Here is a 23,122-nt window from a genome sequence, read left to right as displayed (position 1 = left end):
ACATTACTTTTTCAACAAAGTAACGCAGTTACGTAACTCGTTAATTTTCCAGGGCAGTAACAAATTACTAAATTACTAAACCACTGTGTGTTCTGGGACAGTCTTGTTGCTCAGAAATATTAGACTGAAATCAATAACTCACTTGATTTCAGAAAATAACATTTCAATGTGTTTTTGTAACGCATAAAACCACAGCAGCTGTCTCGACGGGTGACTGAGAACAGAGCTCAGACAGGTGCTGTTCAGACAGGTGCTGTTCAGACAGGTGCTGTTCAGACAGGTGCTGTTCAGACAGGTGCTGTTCAGATGAATAAGTGGTGCAGAGGTGGGCTTTATAAAGGCAGACTAACAGGTCATTGAGACAGAATTCTTGCTGATTCTTGAAGATGTTTTAGCTGGTCTCTCACGAAGGAAATGCATCTACAGTGAAAAGAACTTCAAAATCACAGGGTGTTCAAAATACTTATTTTCCTCGCTGTGTATTTGGGCCTCAAAACTCCAGCCATGGACCCAATCAGAGGATATCTTTGGAACATACTTCTGGCAGCAGGAAAGGCGGCCATTTAAAAAAGATGGCTGACAAACGGCACCAACAATTAAGGACTGGACCCAAAGTATAACTGACATTTGAAAATTAGAAAAATGACATTCTACCCTTGTATCGTCGCAGAGAAACATCCTTCTCGATGCCGTTTCAATCGGAGCGTCAGGTCCAAGCACCAGGGAGGGCGGGATGTACAACGCCACGGCAACGGCCAGAAAGATTTGGAAAACAAATCTCTTCAAACGTATCTATCCTATGTGTTTCTGTTTGTTCAACTTAAAATGGTGAGCGTTTTATTACAATTCAACTCATTCACTGAGATATGATGAGTCTAATTCGACAGTGGGCTGCAGGTGCGCCATCCCTGCCGTGTGGGCCGCTGCGGCTTATTGACAGGTGCAACATTTATCCCTGTAAATTTGGTTGGAGCGGCTTTTTATACAGCCCAAAAAAGTTAAAAAATTTATGGATGTGAAAATCAACAAAGAACTCGCACAAAAAAACTGATTTTTGTCTTTTAATAGCAAAACAACTGACTAATATAAAATGTCTGTAATGAGTTAATAAAATACACAAACTGCTAGAGCAACAAAAATGTCCACATTATTTTCTTCTTCTCAACTGAGCAATGGTCACTAAACTCTTCAATCTAACATAACATCCAGCTATAGTTCATAGTATTAAGACAACCGAGAGGGCCTCTGGAGCCAAACAAACCAAATGCAATGCCATGCTTCAGGGCCATTTTCATAACTTAGTTTTTATATTCCAGTCATTTGATGGTGTTTTAGTAGTCGAGTCTGTTCCAGTGTTGTGGGGCTTAGACGGCAGGAGCGGGCGGGACTTGAGGGGGGTTGTTGGCGGCGGTAGTGGCGGTGGTAGGCGTAGCTTGTCGGGGCAGGGTGTACATGGCGCCCAGGAACTGATCTGCGATGCGTCCCGCCTCCCTCAGCCCGCTGAGCAGAGCGCCGTGCACCGTGGCCGGGTAGTTTCTGATGGTGTGCTCACCGGCGAAGAACAGGCGTGGCACCGGCTGCAGGGAAACACAAGGCAACACTAGTGAGTACTATTCAGACTAGTGAGTACTATTCAGACTAGTGAGGACTATTCAGACTAGTGAGTACTATTCAGACTAGTGAGGACTATTCAGACTAGTGAGGACTATTCAGACTAGTGAGGACTATTCAGACTAGTGAGGACTATTCAGACTAGTGAGGACTATTCAGACTAGTGAGTACTATTCAGACTAGTGAGGACTATTCAGACTAGTGAGTACTATTCAGACTAGTGAGGACTATTCAGACTAGTGAGGACTATTCAGACTAGTGAGGACTATTCAGACTAGTGAGGACTATTCAGACTAGTGAGGACTATTCAGACTAGTGAGGACTATTCAGACTAGTGAGGACTATTCAGACTAGTGAGGACTATTCAGACTAGTGAGGACTAGTGAGGACTATTCAGACTAGTGAGGACTATTCAGACTAGTGAGGACTATTCAGACTAGTGAGGACTATTCAGACTAGTGAGTACTATTCAGACTAGTGAGGACTATTCAGACTAGTGAGGACTATTCAGACTAGTGAGTACTATTCAGACTAGTGAGTACTATTCAGACTAGTGAGGACTATTCAGACTAGTGAGGACTATTCAGACTAGTGAGGACTATTCAGACTAGTGAGTACTATTCAGACTAGTGAGGACTATTCAGACTAGTGAGGACTATTCAGACTAGTGAGGACTATTCAGACTAGTGAGTACTATTCAGACTAGTGAGGACTATTCAGACTAGTGAGGACTATTCAGACTAGTGAGGACTATTCAGACTAGTGAGGACTATTCAGACTAGTGAGGACTATTCAGACTAGTGAGGACTATTCAGACTAGTGAGGACTATTCAGACTAGTGAGTACTATTCAGACTAGTGAGGACTATTCAGACTAGTGAGGACTATTCAGACTAGTGAGGACTATTCAGACTAGTGAGGACTAGTGAGGACTATTCAGACTAGTGAGGACTATTCAGACTAGTGAGGAATATTCAGACTAGTGAGGACTAGTGAGGACTATTCAGACTAGTGAGGACTATTCAGACTAGTGAGGACTATTCAGACTAGTGAGGACTAGTGAGGACTATTCAGACTAGTGAGGACTATTCAGACTAGTGAGGACATTCAGACTAGTGAGGACTATTCAGACTAGTGAGTACTATTCAGACTAGTGAGGACTATTCAGACTAGTGAGGACTATTCAGACTAGTGAGGACTAGTGAGGACTATTCAGACTAGTGAGGACTATTCAGACTAGTGAGGACTATTCAGACTAGTGAGGACTATTCAGACTAGTGAGGACTATTCAGACTAGTGAGGACTATTCAGACTAGTGAGGACTATTCATACTAGTGAGTACTATTCAGACTAGTGAGTACTATTCAGACTAGTGAGGACTAGTGAGGACTATTCAGACTAGTGAGGACTATTCAGACTAGTGAGGACTATTCAGACTAGTGAGGACTATTCAGACTAGTGAGGACTCTAAAGAAGACACATTCTGATTTTGTCTGCTATATTGTAATAACCAATGACAAGGTGGCACGGAGCGCCCTCGCTTCACAGCAAGGTCCTGGGAAGGCCCTATTCCTGAGAGGATCACAACAGATCAGTGTGTGGACCGGCCTCCTGCTGGTGCCAGAGGGCCTCCTGCTGGTGCCAGAGGGCCTCCTGCTGGTGCCAGAGGGCCTCCTGCTGGTGCCAGAGGGCCTCCTGCTGGTGCCAGAGGGCCTCCTGCTGGTGCCAGAGGGCCTCCTGCTGGTGCCAGAGGGCCTCCTGCTGGTGCCAGAGCGCCTCCTGCTGGTGCCAGAGGGCCTCCTGCTGGTGCCAGAGCGCCTCCTGCTGGTGCCAGAGCGCCTCCTGCTGGTGCCAGAGCGCCTCCTGCTGGTGCCAGAGGGCCTCCTGCTGGTGCCAGAGGGCCTCCTGCTGGTGCCAGAGGGCCTCCCGCTGGTGCCAGAGGGCCTCCCGCTGGTGCCAGAGGGCCTCTTGCTGGTGCCAGAGGGCCTCTTGCTGGTGCCAGAGGGCCTCCTGCTGGTGCCAGAGGGCCTCTTGCTGGTGCCAGAGGGCCTCTTGCTGGTGCCAGAGGGCCTCCTGCTGGTTCCAGAGGGCCTCCTGCTGGTGCCAGAGTCAGTGTGTGGAGCAAAACAACTTTCTCCAGCTGAACTCAGACAAGACTGAAATCATCGTCTTTGTCACAGAAACAAAGAGAAAGTGTCAGCGTCGCCTCCAGAGTCTCGCTCTAAAACCTACAAACCAAGTTATAAATCTGGGGGTAATAATGGACTCAGACTATAACTTTAACACATCAAATCAATAACATCAGCAGCTTTTTACCATCTAAAAAACATCAAAATCAAAAATATAGTGTCTAAACCAGATTTGGAGAGACTTATCCACGTATTTGTCACCAGTAGATTAGACTACTGTAACGGCCGCTCACTGGCCTCTCCAAACGAGCTGTAAAACAGCTGCAGTACATCCAGAACGCTGCTGCTCGGGTCCTGACTAGAACCAGGAAGTACCATCACATTAGTCCTGACTAGAACCAGGAAGTACCATCACATTAGTCCTGACTAGAACCAGGAAGTACCATCACATTAGTCCTGACTAGAACCAGGAAGTACCATCACATTAGTCCTGACTAGAACCAGGAAGTACCATCACATTAGTCCTGACTAGAACCAGGAAGTACCATCACATTAGTCCTGACTAGAACCAGGAAGTACCATCACATTAGTCCTGACTAGAACCAGGAAGTACCATCACATTAGTCCTGACTAGAACCAGGAAGTACCATCACATTAGTCCTGACTAGAACCAGGAAGTACCATCATATTAGTCCTGACTAGAACCAGGAAGTACCATCACATTAGTCCTGTTCTCAGGTCTCTGCACTGCCCCCTGTGGCTCAGAGAAGAGACTGTAAAGCAGCTCTGCTTGTGGACAATGTAAGATCTCACCTCGTCGGGGTCAAAATGATCAAGAACAGTGAGCAAATATCCCAGAACCACATGGGGGACCTTGTGAATGATCTGCAGAGAGCTGGGACCAAAGTAACAAAGACTCCGCAGTGCCAGACGTGTCCCCCTGTTTAAGCCAGGACATGTCCAGGCCCATCTGAAGTTAGCTGAGCATTTGGATGATCCAGAAGAGACTGGGAGAATGTCATACGGTCAGAAGAAACCAAACCAAAAAACTCAACCTGTCGTGTTTGGACAAAGAATGCTCGAGTTGCATTCTAAGAATATCATCCCAACTGTGAAGCATGAGGGTGGAAACATCATGCTGTGGGACCAGGACGACCCATAAAGGAGAGCAAACCTCCTTCCATCCACAAGGGCTTCGTAGATGAAACGTTCAGCACGACAATGACATCGCCAACAAAGGAATAGAACAAAATCAACTTTTGTTATTGACCAAATACTTATTTTCCACCATCATTTGCAAATACATTCTTTAAAAATCAGACAGTGATTTCCTGGATTCTTGCCTCTGTCTCATAGTTGATACAGGACTCATCTTTTGAAGTGGGACGACTTGCATAATTGGTGGCAGACTAATCCTTTTTTGCCCCACTGGAACACACTGGGACGGGGGCCGCCCGCTCGCCCGCCCGGGGCCTCTTTTCACGCTGGTATACAGACGATAGCTTATTTAGCTGACATGTTTAGGGGCCCCTGGTCTACAGGACACTGCTGAATCAACAGTGTCAACATGTGTAAAAAGCCATGGAACATGAAGGTTCCTCAAACACGTGAATCACTTCAAATACAACCGATTTGGTAAATGAGCAGAAAACTATTTTAACCTCGGGCCAGAATGTAACAGTAGTGTATTACCTGAGAGGCCCCTGGGATGGCAGGCCCTGGGGTGATGGGCTGTGCCATCAGGTCGTAGTCGTTTCCAGAGGAACCAGCAGCTACATAGGAGTAAGAGCCCCTCGCCCAGGGGTCCGCACGCCATCGAGTCACCACCGTCTCCTTAGGCTGCAAACACAAGCAATGTGCACGTTATTGATGAACCACGGGGCCTGAGCCTACGGGGCCTGTGGCAGGACGGGGGCCGAGCCTACGGGGGGGCCTGTGGCAGGACGGGGGCCGAGCCTACGGGGGGGCCTGTGGCAGGACGGGGGCCCCTGCGGGCCATACACACCTGGGGGCCATACACACCTGGGGGCCATACACACCTGGGGGCCATACACACCTGGGGGCCATACACACCTGCGGCACTGCACTGCTCCCAAAGATGCCCTTCAGAATGGCCAGACAGCGGCCTACAATGACGTCATCACTGATGTTCTCCATGATCCCAGCCGCCTCGCCCGCCATCAGAGCCAGAAGTATGGGAGCTGAGAAGGACCAGACACATGTGGTTACTCAGAAACACCACACCACAACACCACACCACATAACTACAACACAACACAAGACACCACAACACCACACCACATAACTCCAACACAACACAACACAACTATGGAACCAGCAGTCAGAGAGAGAAGTTGATACTGCAGATTTAAAGGATTAGCCTTCAACTGTTTCTATGCTCAGGAACCAGGTGAGAAGGACCTTTATTTTATTTTCAGCTGTACAATATGATTGTATCATGTCATCCACATTCCCTCAATATCAGCAACAAGTCCTTTACGATATTTCCTACAGATGAAAGCATGTTGTTGCGTCTGAAGCTCACGTGTGCTCTACCTTTGTACAGGTTCCAGAAGAGGAAGAGCTCTCCTCGGCTGGCTGTGGTGGAGCCCACATGTCCAAACAGGTTCACACTGGGGTCCCAGAAGACCCTGTCGAAGCACAGCACCACCTGCACACACACACACGTTACACACATGTTACACACACGTTACACACACACGTTACACACACACGTTACACACACGTCACACACACACGTTACACACACACGTTACACACACGTTACACACACACGTTACACACACACGTTACACACACACACACACAGACACACTCACACACACAGAGACACACACACAGACACACACACAGACACACACACACAGACACACACACACACACACGTTACACACACACGTTACACACACACGTTACACACACACGTTACACACACACACGTTACACACACACACGTTACACACACACACGTTACACACACACACGTTACACACACACACGTTACACACACACACGTTACACACACACACGTTACACACACGTTATACACACGTTATACACACGTTATACACACACGTTACACACACACACAAACACACACACACAGACACACACACACACACACACACACACACACACACACACACACACACACACAGGTTACACACAGGTTACACAAACACGTTACACACACACACACACACGTTACACACACACGTTAGACACATTTGTAGTTTGTTAGTAGTTGTATTTGAACAGAAAATGAAGAACAGAGTGGATAAGTGTTGCACTACAGAAGAGTGCAGCTCTCATGTATCACTGATGCAGACTGTGGATCACACACAGTTGAACCTCCTGTAATCAAACACACTAGCTACACTCAAAACTCGATTGTTTCCATTTGACCATATGAAGGTCATTTGAGCTCGCAACAAAACAAAAAAAGCAGAAAAACATCTATTGAAATCATTTCCAAAAATATGTGACGCATTCATTTCCCCACGTCCCTCACGTCCCCCCTCACTGCCAGGACTCTTGTCACTCCCGTCATGAATGAGCAGTGCAGTAGGGCTCCCTCTGCTGGAGGCAGGACCACACTTCAGCTTGCATAATGCTGCAGTACTTTGGTCCTGGGAGTGTCCTGCGTCACTACTCGCCGTCACCAGAGGAACATTACTTACAGCTGTGTGAAGCAGATAACCTGGAGACAACAGTGTCTGTCCTACATGTACTGCAGTCATGTATGTGTTGTACTCGGAGTATAGCTGTACTTCACTACAGACTTGCCTTGTGTCTCAGTTTGAGTGGTGCCTTCAGAAGCATCGAAGGATGTGGGCTCAACATAGAAGTTAGCATCAGTGGAAATACAGCGCTTTGTCACAAGACCAAGCCAGCGTTTGCAGACAAATTATGTGACAGTGAAGGGTTTGCCCCGACCCCCTGACAGTGAAGGGTTTGCCCCGACCCCCTGACAGTGAAGGGTTTGCCCCCGACCCCCTGACAGAGAAGGGTTTGCCCCCGACCCCCTGACAGTGAAGGGTTTGCCCCCGACCCCCTGACAGTGAAGGGTTTGCCCCCGACCCCCTGACAGAGAAGGGTTTGCCCCCGACCCCCTGACAGTGAAGGGTTTGCCCCCGACCCCCTGACAGTGAAGGGTTTGCCCCCGACCCCCTGACAGAGAAGGGTTTGCCCCCGACCCCCTGACAGTGAAGGGTTTGCCCCGACCCCCTGACAGTGAAGGGTTTGCCCCCGACCCCCTGACAGAGAAGGGTTTGCCCCCGACCCCCTGACAGTGAAGGGTTTGCCCCCGACCCCCTGACAGTGAAGGGTTTGCCCCCGACCCCCTGACAGAGAAGGGTTTGCCCCCGACCCCCTGACAGTGAAGGGTTTGCCCCCGACCCCCTGACAGTGAAGGGTTTGCCCCCGACCCCCTGACAGTGAAGGGTTTGCCCCCGACCCCCTGACAGTGAAGGGTTTGCCCCCGACCCCCTGACAGTGAAGGGTTTGCCCCCGACCCCCTGACAGTGAAGGGTTTGCCCCCGACCCCCTGACAGAGAAGGGTTTGCCCCGACCCCCTGACAGTGAAGGGTTTGCCCCCGACCCCCTGACAGTGAAGGGTTTGCCCCCGACCCCCTGACAGTGAAGGGTTTGCCCCCGACCCCCTGACAGTGAAGGGTTTGCCCCCGACCCCCTGACAGTGAAGGGTTTGCCCCCGACCCCCTGACAGTGAAGGGTTTGCCCCCGACCCCCTGACAGTGAAGGGTTTGCCCCCGACCCCCTGACAGTGAAGGGTTTGCCCCCGACCCCCTGACAGTGAAGGGTTTGCCCCCGACCCCCTGACAGTGAAGGGTTTGCCCCCGACCCCCTGACAGTGAAGGGTTTGCCCCCGACCCCCTGACAGTGAAGGGTTTGCCCCCGACCCCCTGACAGTGAAGGGTTTGCCCCCGACCCCCTGACAGTGAAGGGTTTGCCCCCGACCCCCTGACAGAGAAGGGTTTGCCCCGACCCCCTGACAGTGAAGGGTTTGCCCCCGACCCCCTGACAGTGAAGGGTTTGCCCCCGACCCCCTGACAGTGAAGGGTTTGCCCCCGACCCCCTGACAGTGAAGGGTTTGCCCCCGACCCCCTGACAGTGAAGGGTTTGCCCCCGACCTCCTGACAGTGAAGGGTTTGCCTCCGACCCCCTGACAGAGAAGGGTTTGCCCCCGACCCCCTGACAGATTTGTGAATGACAGGGATGTCCACACTGCGGCCCTCAGACCAATGGCCCTCAGACCAATGGCCCTCAGACTTCCTGCTGAGTTGATCCAAACAACAAAAAAACAAAAAACAAGACAATGTTTTTGAATATGTTTCTTCTAAGACTTCCTTCTACTTCCTATAAGTTATCTATCCTTTTCCTCTGCATCTACCTGCGTTGCAACAATGAAATTTCCCCAAGTGTGGACAATAAAGACATATCTTATATTAAAATGCGGCCCTCTGTTTGGACACCCCTGTCTTAAGACATTCTATGTTTTGTCCTTTCATTTGTCTCAGTTTGGTCAGTTTTTGATGATTGTCTGAGTCACTTTGTCACAAGAACATTCATTATCCCTGTTCTTGGCTCGTTAATGCTAATATGAAAGGGAACAGTGTGTTTGACTCTCACCTTGTTGAGATTTCCAAAGCCCATCCTCTGAATGGCAGAGGTCTTCCACTCTGGCAGCGGGGGCACAAACTGCACGGCAGGGGGCTGCTGTTTGAGCACCCCCAGGGGCAGGGTGCACAGGACAGCATCACACTTGTAGATGAAGGTCTGAGTGGTGGAGCGAGTGTTGACCGCGATCACCTCACAGCCTGAAGGAGCCAGAGCACACAAGCACTGACACTTCAAACATTCACGGAAACAAATGGAGGGTTTCTAGAAGATTCTCTCTGCTCAGACTCTTGGCCAAAGCTAATCACAGTTACGTCCAATCAAATGTTCCTGCACGTACAAATGAATGTTGAAGCCAATCCTGTTGTGTTCAAGCACACAACAGGATTACTTCAGGATATTGATGCCAATTCCCTGCTCCTCACAAGTAACAGATACTTACAGAAGAAGAACATCAGATTTAACATTTTATTGAACCTTAATCCAAACAAGAGAACCTACTCAAGATCACAAATCTCTTTACCAAGAGTGTCCTGGCAGAAAGAGCCAGCCAGGATCAAACTACGATAAGAGACATTTGAATTTTGGAGGCGTGGCCTTACCAGAGGCTGTGTAGCGGACCTGCCGTACCGCCGTGTTCAGTTTGATGTCCAGGCCCTCTGCCAGGGCCACCGGGACACACGAGTACCCGTTTCTGACAGTCAGGTGGCTGCCCGTGAACTCAAAGTCATCGTCCTGAGGGGAGCCACAGACAAAAGGAGCAAACAATTTAGAGTTGCAAATTGATTTTGACATTTCATCATTGTTCCAGGTCCAGTCCAGTTTCTCTACACCACTTAATTCTGGGATCGTCCCGGTTGGTGCAAGTCTAGTCTTTGCAATCCAGAACTGAACCAGAATTAAACAATTTGGCAGTGCAATGTTGGTATTTTTACACACAAATATGATAAAGCAGTTCTCAACATAGAAACACAGTGTCTCCCCAGAATGTTTTAAAGTGATGGTAAATATGCCTCATACAGGGTCGAATTTTCCTCCAAGGTAAATGTACCATAAACATACTATTACATGTGTATAAGTCTAAACATACTATTACATGGTGTATAAGTCTAAACACCCTATTACATGTGTATAAGTCTAAACACACTATTACATGGTGTATAAGTCTAAACACACTATTACATGGTGTATAAGTCTAAACACACTATTACATGGTGTATAAGTCTAAACACACTATTACATGGTGTATAAGTCTAAACATACTATTACATGGTGTATAAGTCTAAACACACTATTACATGGTGTATAAGTCTAAACACACTATTACATGGTGTATAAGTCTAAACACACTATTACATGGTGTATAAGTCTAAACATACTATTACATGGTGTATAAGTCTAAACACACTATTACATGGTGTATAAGTCTAAACATACTATTACATGGTGTATAAGTCTAAACACACTATTACATGTGTATAAGTCTAAACACACTATTACATGGTGTATAAGTCTAAACACACTATTACATGGTGTATAAGTCTAAACATACTATTACATGGTGTATAAGTCTAAACACACTATTACATGGTGTATAAGCCTAAACATACTATTACATGGTGTATAAGTCTAAACATACTATTACATGGTGTATAAGTCTAAACACACTATTACATGGTGTATAAGTCTAAACATACTATTACATGGTGTATAAGTCTAAACACACTATTACATGGTGTATAAGTCTAAACACACTATTACATGTGTATAAGTCTAAACACACTATTACATGGTGTATAAGTCTAAACATACTATTACATGGTGTATAAGTCTAAACACACTATTACATGGTGTATAAGCCTAAACACACTATTACATGGTGTATAAGTCTAAACATACTATTACATGGTGTATAAGTCTAAACACACTATTACATGGTGTATAAGTCTAAACACACTATTACATGGTGTATAAGTCTAAACATACTATTACATGGTGTATAAGTCTAAACACACTATTACATGGTGTATAAGTCTAAACATACTATTACATGGTGTATAAGTCTAAACACACTATTACATGGTGTATAAGTCTAAACACACTATTACATGGTGTATAAGTCTAAACATACTATTACATGGTGTATAAGTCTAAACATACTATTACATGGTGTATAAGTCTAAACACACTATTACATGTGTATAAGTCTAAACACACTATTACATGGTTTATAAGTCTAAACACACTATTACATGGTGTATAAGTCTAAACATACTATTACATGGTGTATAAGTCTAAACACACTATTACATGTGTATAAGTCTAAACACACTATTACATGGTGTATAAGTCTAAACACACTATTACATGGTTTATAAGTCTAAACACACTATTACATGGTGTATAAGTCTAAACACACTATTACATGTGTATAAGTCTAAACATACTATTACATGGTGTATAAGTCTAAACACACTATTACATGTGTATAAGTCTAAACATACTATTACATGGTGTATAAGTCCAAACATACTATTACATGGTGTATAAGTCTAAACACACTATTACATGGTGTATAAGTCTAAACACACTATTACATGGTGTATAAGTCTAAACACACTATTACATGGTTTATAAGTCTAAACATACTATTACATGTGTATAAGTCTAAACACACTATTACATGGTGTATAAGTCTAAACACACTATTACATGGTGTATAAGTCTAAACACACTATTACATGGTGTATAAGTCTAAACACACTATTACATGTGTATAAGTCTAAACACACTATTACATGTGTATAAGTCTAAACATACTATTACATGGTGTATAAGTCCAAACATACTATTACATGGTTTATAAGTCTAAACACACTATTACATGGTGTATAAGTCTAAACACACTATTACATGGTTTATAAGTCTAAACACACTATTACATGGTGTATAAGTCTAAACACACTATTACATGGTTTATAAGTCTAAACACACTATTACATGGTGTATAAGTCTAAACACACTATTACATGTGTATAAGTCTAAACATACTATTACATGGTGTATAAGTCTAAACACACTATTACATGTGTATAAGTCTAAACATACTATTACATGGTGTATAAGTCCAAACATACTATTACATGGTGTATAAGTCTAAACACACTATTACATGGTGTATAAGTCTAAACACACTATTACATGGTGTATAAGTCTAAACACACTATTACATGGTGTATAAGTCTAAACATACTATTACATGGTGTATAAGTCTAAACACACTATTACATGGTTTATAAGTCTAAACATACTATTACATGTGTATAAGTCTAAACACACTATTACATGGTGTATAAGTCTAAACACACTATTACATGGTGTATAAGTCTAAACATACTATTACATGGTGTATAAGCCTAAACATACTATTACATGGTGTATAAGTCTAAACACACTATTACATGGTGTATAAGTCTAAACACACTATTACATGGTGTATAAGTCTAAACACACTATTACATGGTGTATAAGTCTAAACACACTATTACATGTGTATAAGCCTAAACACACTATTACATGGTGTATAAGTCTAAACACACTATTACATGGTGTATAAGTCTAAACACACTATTACATGGTGTATAAGTCTAAACATACTATTACATGGTGTATAAGTCTAAACACACTATTACATGGTTTATAAGTCTAAACATACTATTACATGTGTATAAGTCTAAACACACTATTACATGGTGTATAAGTCTAAACACACTATTACATGGTGTATAAGTCTAAACATACTATTACATGGTGTATAAGCCTAAACATACTATTACATGGTGTATAAGTCTAAACATACTATTACATGGTGTATAAGTCTAAACATACTATTACATGGTGTATAAGCCTAAACATACTATTACATGGTCTATAAGTCTAAACACACTATTACATGGTGTATAAGTCTAAACATACTATTACATGGTGTATAAGTCTAAACATACTATTACATGTGTATAAGTCTAAACACACTATTACATGGTGTATAAGCCTAAACACATTATTACATGTGTATAAGCCTGTGTTTAGACATTAGACATGTCAGAATGATAGAAGCAGTAGACAAGCTTTCGTCTTGGTGAGAATCTCTTCTGTGATTTGTTTTGGTCCTTCTGGGTAGTGTGAAGGCAGCGCGGGGAGCGGCGCAGGGCTAGCGTGGGGCTAGCGCTGGGCTAGCGCGGGCCACGGCGGCACCCGCGCCGGGTTTTAGGGATGGTTTATTTTCTCCATGTCAAAACGGATGGCGGGCCATTTTGATTTATCATGTAAGGGATGGCGGGGGCACCATACCTGAATGTACGTAGTGAGACCCCTGAAACAGATGAAGTGACATTTCACAGTTGGACAGGTCCATACCTGGTCCCAGTGCTTGAGGGAGAGTGTGGAGAGGGGCGTGGCATTGGCAAACTCCAGGTTAGCAAAGTGCCAGTCAAGGATCTGTCTGTCCCGCGACGACAGGTACACGTCACTAAGGGCGAGAGACAGAGGTGCTTCTAGAGCTTGGACTGTGTGTACTCAGTACACAGTAGTAACAGTGTACTTACCTGGGAGGGTTGGCCTCCAGCTCTTGCAACTTCTCCTCCAGTTTGGATTGGCTCTCCACCAGCTCGTCATATTCCTGCACAACAAGATAACAGTTATGTGTACTTTGTAGACCGTACAATAAGGATGGTCCTTAAACATACTTTAACCACAGAGTGCATGAATAGCTCCATTTGGAGGATTCGCTTTACCTAAGGACCTTTGGTCTCTGTTTCCAGACAGACGTCTGTCTGGAAACAGAGACCTGTCAGAGCAGTGGTCTTACTTTGCACAGAGTGGTCAGTGGTCCTGGGTCTTACTTTGCACAGAGTGGTCAGTGGTCCTGGGTCTTACTTTGCACAGAGTGGTCAGTGGTCCCGGGTCTTACTTTGCACAGAGTGGTCAGTGGTCCTGGGTCTTACTTTGCACCGAGTGGTCAGTGGTCCTGGGTCTTACTTTGCACAGAGTGGTCAGTGGTCCTGGGTCTTACTTTGCACAGAGTGGTCAGTAGTCCTGGGTCTTACTTTGCACAGAGTGGTCAGTGGTCCTGGGTCTTACTTTGCACAGAGTGGTCAGTGGTCCTGGGTCTTACTTTGCACAGAGTGGTCAGTAGTCCTGGGTCTTACTTTGCACAGAGTGGTCAGTGGTCCTGGGTCTTACTTTGCACAGAGTGGTCAGTGGTCCTGGGTCTTACTTTGCACAGAGTGGTCAGTGGTCCTGGGTCTTACTTTGCACAGAGTGGTCAGTGGTCCTGGGTCTTACTTTGCACAGAGTGGTCAGTGGTCCTGGGTCTTACTTTGCACAGAGTGGTCAGGTCACGGTGTTTGCTCTTCACTAAGAACTCTGCGGTGATGTCTCGCGGCGGCTTGACCTCGCTGGCCTCCTTGTACTGCTGGTGGAGTTCTTTCACACGCTCCTTTGTGGACACCATCTTGGAAAAGTCAGGCAATAAAGACAATATTATTATTATCATCGCTGAAGACAAAGACAGAATCGTTTTGAGTCAATAAAGCGACCAACTTTGTTTAGCAGGTCTCTGAGCTCCTCTTGAGTTTTGACGATCTTTTTCCAGTGCTCGATCTGTTCATCTTTGACGTGTTTCTCTTGGAGTCTGAGGAACAATAGCGACACAAGGCATGAATTAAGACCGTTATGTACAGACCTAGATATTAACTAATAACAAAACTGGATCCAAGCTAGTGGTTAACATTCAAGCAATAATTGATACAAACATTTTAATGTGGTGCACATAACATGTAGTTATAGTTTGCCCATGTTTCCAGAAGCAGGTTTAGTCCAAACTCACGGCTGGTTGACCCCGAAAATCTCCCACTAACGAAATCATCCAAACGCCCACTAACGACATCATCCAATCTCCCACTAACGACATCATCCAATCTCCCACTAACGACATCATCCAATCTCCCACTAACGACATCATCCAAACGCCCACTAACGACATCATCCAATCTCCCACTAACGACATCATCCAAACGCCCACTAACGACATCATCCAATCTCCCACTAACGACATCATCCAATCTCCCACTAACGACATCATCCAATCTCCCACTAACGACATCATCCAATCTCCCACTAACGACATCATCCAATCTCCCACTAACGACATCATCCAAACGCCCACTAACGACATCATCCAATCTCCCACTAACGACATCATCCAATCTCCCACTAACGACATCATCCAATCTCCCACTAACGACATCATCCAATCTCCCACTAACGACATCATCCAATCTCCCACTAACGACATCATCCAATCTCCCACTAACGACATCATCCAAACGCCCACTAACGACATCATCCAATCTCCCACTAACGACATCATCCAATCTCCCACTAACGACATCATCCAATCTCCCACTAACGACATCATCCAAACGCCCACTAACGACATCATCCAAACGCCCACTAACGACATCATCCAAACGCCCACTAACGACATCATCCAAACGCCCACTAACGACATCATCCAAACGCCCACTAACGACTTCATCCAAACGCCCACTAACGACATCATCCAATCTCCCACTAACGACATCATCCAAACGCCCACTAACATCATCCAAACGCCCACTAACGACATCATCCAATCTCCCACTAACGACATCATCCAATCTCCCACTAACGACATCATCCAATCTCCCACTAACGACATCATCCAATCTCCCACTAACGACATCATCCAAACGCCCACTAACGACATCATCCAATCTCCCACTAACGACATCATCCAATCTCCCACTAACGACATCATCCAAACGCCCACTAACGACATCATCCAATCTCCCACTAACGACATCATCCAATCTCCCACTAACGACATCATCCAATCTCCCACTAACGACATCATCCAATCTCCCACTAACGACATCATCCAAACGCCCACTAACGACATCATCCAAACGCCCACTAACGACATCATCCAAACGCCCACTAACGACTTCATCCAAACGCCCACTAACGACATCATCCAATCTCCCACTAACGACATCATCCAAACGCCCACTAACGACATCATCCAAACGCCCACTAACGACATCATCCAAACGCCCACTAACGACATCATCCAAACGCCCACTAACGACTTCATCCAAACGCCCACTAACGACATCATCCAAACGCCCACTAACGACTTCATCCAAACGCCCACTAACGACATCATCCAATCTCCCACTAACGACATCATCCAAACGCCCACTAACAACATCATCCAAACTCCTACTAACAAACTCATCCCTACAACCACTAACACACTGGTCCTCATGCATGTCCCGGGCACACTAATTAGTAGAGCGAAAATCAAACATAAATCGTTTTAAACGCCCGAAGTCGGTGCCAAAGAGCGCACTGCTCTGGACAACCCCTAGGTCAGACATGTGTGCGTGCGCGATAGGTCAGACATGTGCGAGTGCACGATAGGTCAGACATGTGTGAGTGCGCGATAGGTCAGACATGTGTGAGTGCGCGATAGGTCAGACATGTGTGAGTGCACGATAGGTCAGACATGTGTGCGTGCGCGATAGGTCAGACATGTGTGAGTGCGCGATAGGTCAGACATGTGTGAGTGCACGATAGGTCAGACATGTGTGCGTGCGCGATAGGTCAGACATGTGTGAGTGCACGATAGGTCAGACATGTGTGAGTGCACGATAGGTCAGACATCTGTGAGTGATGTGCAGATTGTCCCACGGGTTATGAAAGGTGGACCGCGGCCTCGTCCCGGGACAAGGGCACTTTTGCTTTAGGCGCATCTAAATGCATAAACTAATTTCTCAGTGAAAGTTTGTTAACCTGTTACCATCCACCTGTCCGCCGGCGCGCATTTTTCATATCTCAAATATTCTCTTAAATCATCACTTTTATTTCCGTGGTCAATACCAGCAAGTTATACATCATTTAAAGGTTATTTTCTCAACAAAACGAATATGACATTGAAAAATATGCCCCAAGAAGAAATTACCAATAGTTTGTGAGAAAGTCTCAACTTTTACAAACGCATGTCCTGTTTGCTGTTTATGACGGACGGAACGGCTTTAATTCTGTACATCCTTGTGCTCAGTCTGTCCGTAAGGAACCATTGAAAAACATTATCCACTTGTATTTTTCCTGAAGTTTTCCGATTTCGAGATATTGTCAAGTAAACAAAGTTTTCTTCTCTGGCTCATACTTTTCGTCCGGCTCGTCCGGCGCATTTCTCCGTCCATAGCAAATGACCTGTTTGACTTATAAGATGTTGTTTGGTATCGATCTTTTCTTCAGACTGTTACCTACAGAATGAGACCATCCACCAGTTTTTCTGTCGACGGGTTTGTTTTCTAGAGCCTCCGGAGGAAAAAAAATGTGCCGCTTTCGACGCACAGTTTGTTGATGACATCAAGATAGCAATGCATGCTAGCGACGTAGCAGACTTTGATTGACATATTATTCTAGCCAATAAGAATAGCTTTAGAATGATGGGTGGGACTAAGGGTTTATTCACACAGAATCATCTGTATCCTCATGCGTAAGGCTGTCAGAGCCTAGATTTTGGGAGGGACAAGATTTTACGCATATCGTTTTCTGATTTTATTAGCCTTTTGGACGCGCATTTTGTTAGATATATGTATTATTATATCAATACAAAAATAAAATACAAATATTAATTAAAAAAAATGTAACCTCTATATGGGAAATTCATGGGTAAACTCATATTTACACATTTTCACATATATTGTTTTTAGCAGTTATAATAGGTATTAGTGGCCAACAAAACATCAAAATGTATGTTTTATGATCATAGAGGAGCTAAAATTGTAATAAAACAGTTTGGCACAGTTGGCACATATTTGGATCACTTGTTCCGAATATACTTTTTGATACAAAAAGGTCAACAGCACCAAAATGTCTGTTCCTAGAGATCTGAAACTTTACACAGTTGTTGTCAACAAGATAAACATCATGTACAGTGAACAGCATATGCACACAATGAAGTATGTCCTGCTCAGGACCATTACAAATTGACAATATTCAGGCGAGACTAAAAAAGGATGTTTGGTTCATCTGCACATCTGCAGAAACTAGAAGGCCTAAGCTTTCTAATGATGCATCACACTTGCATGTGGGCTGTAAGATCCTCTTTTAATAAGCAATGCCATTTGGGTCCAACCATTGTGCACAGGGCCAAATAGGTGGATGGAAACAGGTTAAGCTGTAAAATGATGTTTTGTTACAATCTGACAAACAGTTAACACGACTATGGAGGCGAAGGAAAAATATAAATACATTATTTCTCAGGTGCACGTCCGTTGTCACCAGTTTAGTGCTTTCAAGAACTTCATCCCATTGTCCAGTTCATTACGTTATATTTATTATGTGCTTTTTTTATGTGCTATTTTTAATAGGCATGAAGCAGGTCAGAGAACTCCAAAAACCTGCCTGATACTGTGCATGTGGCCTAGTGACAGTTTGTTCTTGCACTCAATAGCAACGTGAGCTTTTATTTTGGCAGCTACTGTTTTTAATATAATTTGAACCAAACGTTCTAATGGCATTTAGTTTTAAAATAGTCCTGCAGCTTTAGGCCCCGCTTTGGCCCCGCTTTGGCCCCGCTTTGGCCCCGCTTTGGCCCCGCTTTGGCCCCGCTTTGGCCCCGCTTTGGCCCCGCTTTGGCCCCGCTTTGGCCCCGCTTTGGTCCCGCTTTGGTCCCGCTTTGGTCCCGCTTTGGTCCCGCTTTGGTCCCGCTTTGGTCCCGCTTTGGTCCCGCTTTGGTCCCGCTTTGGTCCCGCTTTGGTCCCGCTTTGGTCCCGCTTTGGCCCCGCTTTGGCCCCGCTTTGGCCCCGCTTTGGCCCCGCTTTGGCCCCGCTTTGGCCCCGCTTTGGACCCGCTTTGGACCCGCTTTGGACCCGCTTTGGCCCCGCTTTGGCCCCGCTTTGGCCCCGCTTTGGCCCCGCTTTGGCCCCGCTTTAGACCCGCTTTAGACCCGCTTTAGACCCGCTAACACTGGATTTTAGGGCTTTTGTCCTGTTTTTTGTCATGTAATACTGTTCGGACTTTAAAGTAAAAATATTATATGTTGAATTGTGCCACTGTGAGTCGTTTGTGGACCCCGGAAACTCTTCAAAACTCTGGCCCCTGGAGACCCCTGTCCTATGTTCTTACATAACTGTGGGGACTGTTCTAGAATGATGATAGCAGAAGGATACTGACTGTATGACCACCTCCAGGGCCTGCCCCAGAGACACAGGCTTGTTGTTGAGGAAGTTGAAGTCCAGCTGGTGGCTCAGGTAGGACGTGGCCTCCAACAGACGGTTGAACTCCTGTTCCACCATCTCATCCTTTTCCTTGGGCACCTGAAAGCAGCACGTGCAGCTCATTGAGGAAAAGGGCACATGCTACAGGGAAAGAGAAAAGGCATGCCATGCTACAGGCTAAAGCCACCATGCAGTTAGTCCAAGGTCACAAAGGTCATGCAGGCTGTGGACAAGGCCAACATCAAGTCAAAGACAATGTATTCCAAGTATAAGACTGGTAGAGCTGAAGATGGATGTTAGCGACAGCAAATGAGTTCCCTCAAAAACCTTTAGTTCAGAAAGGAACCGCATTTAAAAGAGTTACTAAGAACTTAAAAGTACTAGTTATTGGTTTAATAAGCTCTTAAGACAATTACTAGCATTTGTAGATGACATAATACCTTAACAGAATATGTATGTTACAAAACCATGTACAAAATGTTTGTAAAAGCATTCATAAGCTGCTTATTAGTCCCTTTTCACTAACCAAGTGATAAAGGCTTGTAAATGCTTATAAACAAATAACTAGTGTGTATTAATGTATTTGAGTTTACTGAGGGATCTTAGATTTAAGTTTATTTTAAATGTTTAAAACTGCATTGAAATAGAGGAAAACTGAGGAGGACAATGAATTCCTAGAATGTGTACAAGAGAGAACATCACGTCAGCTCCATATCTATATCTATATCTGTGTGACAAGAAAAAGGGTTAAATAAACGGAGAAAAGAGGAACTAAAGATAAACTATTATAAATAAAAGGAATAGGACTTAGGTCTTATAGGATCAAAATGTGAAATATGACATTACATTAAATATATTCATTTTAGGTTATTAATCCTCAACTTGTGCATTATATTGTCGTTACCAAAACTCATATGCAAAATATCAAATCTATTGGATTGAACATATACCACATTTGTATTTGAGTTGTACTAAACATAAGATTTGTGGTAAAGTATGCTGTAAGTATTTATCCAGTAAAACCTATAGATGATGATGGAGGATGAGGCAGGGCTGAGAAAAAGATGAAGAGGAATAAAGTGATACATACACTGGTGCACCTTTCCCCCTTCAGTTCACCCACAGATGAACACCGAGGCAGGAGAGAGAGAGACACAGGTTAAGTACACATTCAGTTATGGACACTACGGCTGCACAACATCATGAATCACATCTGCATTTTTAGTTGGCACTGGAAATGTCAAAATGATTTAGTTGGTCCATAATTAGGATTCTTCAGGTCACAATAGAATTGTAAGGACTAAAGTCATTTCAGTTCAATCTATTCTCCAAAGTCTAAATAAATATAAAGTACTATTTATCTGGCTGGATTTTACTATTGTTTGGCCATAGGACCAACGATTGAATATGAATGAATAAATAATGATTAAATTAATGACTAATCGTAAAATGGTGATGTTTCTTCTCACAATAATCGTAACACGAACATTGGATTCATTTTCAGACTTTAAGCAGCTACTTTTCCTCACGCTTTGCTCCCTGCGGTCATTATAACAGAGCAGCAAAGTTATAGATTTTTACTGGCTAACAGCCACCAGGGGGCACTCTAGCAGGAAGTGCCAGCGTTTGACACACTGTAGAAGACGTCAGTGGTCACTGCCGTGTTCTCTGTATTTTAAGCTTCAAAACATTGTGTTTTATCACAATCAATTCACTGAGAAATGATTCTAATGAGGAAGTGAATCTAGACGCTGCAGAATGTAAAGACACACGTAGCACGTACATACGATATACAGGTCTGCAGTTTAGAACCTGCTGCAGTGAAATGAGACTTTCTTGGCCAGACTTGACTCACGGGTCAGAAGACAGCACTGCATCACTACATGGACCATATTCATGTGTAAATATCTCATGTTACAGCGTGGGCTTTGACAGGTGCAGTCTGTATATGTACTATCTCTTCTTTATGTTCTTGGTGCGGTTAATATTCAGGAGTGCTCTATAGCCCAAAAATGATGGTATTTATCCTGTCTTTTTACAGAAAATCTCATTGTTCCTGTGGTTAAGCATGTTCTTATCAGTTCATAAACGTCCCACTTTTCCATCACTTTTTCCGACTTTTTAAAACATAAATCTAATCGCAATTACATTTCCCCTTAAATTGATCCCCTCTACACCTCGTTATCAGCCAAAAATGCCTAAACATCCTAAACTGTGATAAAGTCATTTTTCTCATGTCGGAATATTCCCATTGTTTAAACTGTATAGACGAGGCTATTCAAATATGTAAAGGCTGAAACACTAAATGTGATGGGACACATTTGGCTGTGTCTTTACGCACTGCTTCCTTCCGCTGCACGGAACAGTTATTTTAGTAGTACACAGAGACTTTTTAAATACATATTGATTCAATAATGCTGCTGTCTTTGTTATAAAGATCTTTTTGTTTGCGTTTTAGAGCAGGAGTTCCCAACGTTTTTAAACCGAGACTTATAACCGTGCAGCCAAAACAGGAGCCCCACTGCTAAATTAAATTGTCCTCTGTGCCAATGTCCAGTGGCAAAACATTTAAAATCAGGCTTAAGTGTGTTTATTTGAGAGAATTATAAAACAAATATCTTCCAAATCATCTCATAACCCCCAGCGTATGCCTCACGAGCACCGGAGGGGCCCCAACCCCCAGTTTGAGTCTGTATAGTCCAGGGAACCATCAAATACCACTATGATTATTTTGACATGATGTCCGATGTGGAAAATGAACATTATTCACATTCTCTGATCAGTGCTCTCCCCAGAATTCTTTTAAGGGATGGTAAATATGCCTCATATGGAGGTTACATTTTCCACCAAGGATGGTTTAAAGCAGTGAGCACTGTATCATAATACTCAATTTTATTCACAATTTTGTGATGTAATGAAATGTGTACAGTTTGAGCTCATGGGTGAAGTCAGTATCATTTAGACACATCAACTCTTCATGGCCTTTTCATCCATTGGACACAGGCTCAGAGTCAGGATCATAGATCAGAGTCAGGATCATAGATCAGAGTCAGGATCATAGATCATAGTCGGGATCATAGATCATAGTCGGGATCATAGATCATAGTCGGGATCATAGATCAGAGTCGGGATCATAGATCAGAGTCGGGATCATAGATCAGAGTCAGGATCATAGTCAGGATCATAGATCAGAGTCGGGATCATAGATCAGAGTCAGGATCATAGTCAGGATCATAGATCATAGTCAGGATCATAGATCAGAGTCAGGATCATAGATCATAGTCGGGATCATAGATCATAGTCGGGATCATAGATCATAGTCGGGATCATAGATCAGAGTCGGGATCATAGATCAGAGTCGGGATCATAGATCAGAGTCAGGATCATAGTC

At 44.3% G+C, this 23,122-nt stretch overlaps 1 protein-coding gene across 5 annotated transcripts in view; it reads right to left on the bottom strand.

Annotated features, from left to right (window-relative positions):
• Positions 1 to 1,050: 1,050 nt before the first annotated feature.
• kdm1a (lysine (K)-specific demethylase 1a) overlaps positions 1,051 to 23,122 on the bottom strand; it is a 39,037-nt gene continuing 16,965 nt past the window's right edge. For all 5 annotated transcript variants that reach the window (XM_072457288.1, XM_072457286.1, XM_072457287.1 and 2 more), the window contains exons 10-21: positions 20,822 to 20,839; positions 19,688 to 19,830; positions 14,999 to 15,089; positions 14,775 to 14,909; positions 14,002 to 14,075; positions 13,814 to 13,925; positions 10,000 to 10,132; positions 9,410 to 9,597; positions 6,296 to 6,410; positions 5,813 to 5,940; positions 5,432 to 5,578; positions 1,051 to 1,577 (exon numbers count right to left, since the gene is read on the bottom strand). In XM_072457288.1, coding sequence (XP_072313389.1) covers positions 1,365 to 1,577; positions 5,432 to 5,578; positions 5,813 to 5,940; positions 6,296 to 6,410; positions 9,410 to 9,597; positions 10,000 to 10,132; positions 13,814 to 13,925; positions 14,002 to 14,075; positions 14,775 to 14,909; positions 14,999 to 15,089; positions 19,688 to 19,830; positions 20,822 to 20,839 — 1,497 coding nt within the window. In that variant the 3' untranslated portion in view covers positions 1,051 to 1,364. The remainder of the gene's footprint in view (positions 1,578 to 5,431; positions 5,579 to 5,812; positions 5,941 to 6,295; positions 6,411 to 9,409; positions 9,598 to 9,999; positions 10,133 to 13,813; positions 13,926 to 14,001; positions 14,076 to 14,774; positions 14,910 to 14,998; positions 15,090 to 19,687; positions 19,831 to 20,821; positions 20,840 to 23,122) is intronic.

Source organism: Eucyclogobius newberryi, unplaced genomic scaffold (genome assembly GCF_026437365.1).
Source record: "Eucyclogobius newberryi isolate DKJ021-1_F unplaced genomic scaffold, fEucNew1.0.hap1 SCAF_21, whole genome shotgun sequence".
NCBI classification, from domain to species: domain Eukaryota; kingdom Metazoa; phylum Chordata; class Actinopteri; order Gobiiformes; family Gobiidae; genus Eucyclogobius; species Eucyclogobius newberryi.
Note: the sequence above shows the minus strand (reverse complement) of the source record. Positions and strands in the feature narration are given on the sequence as shown.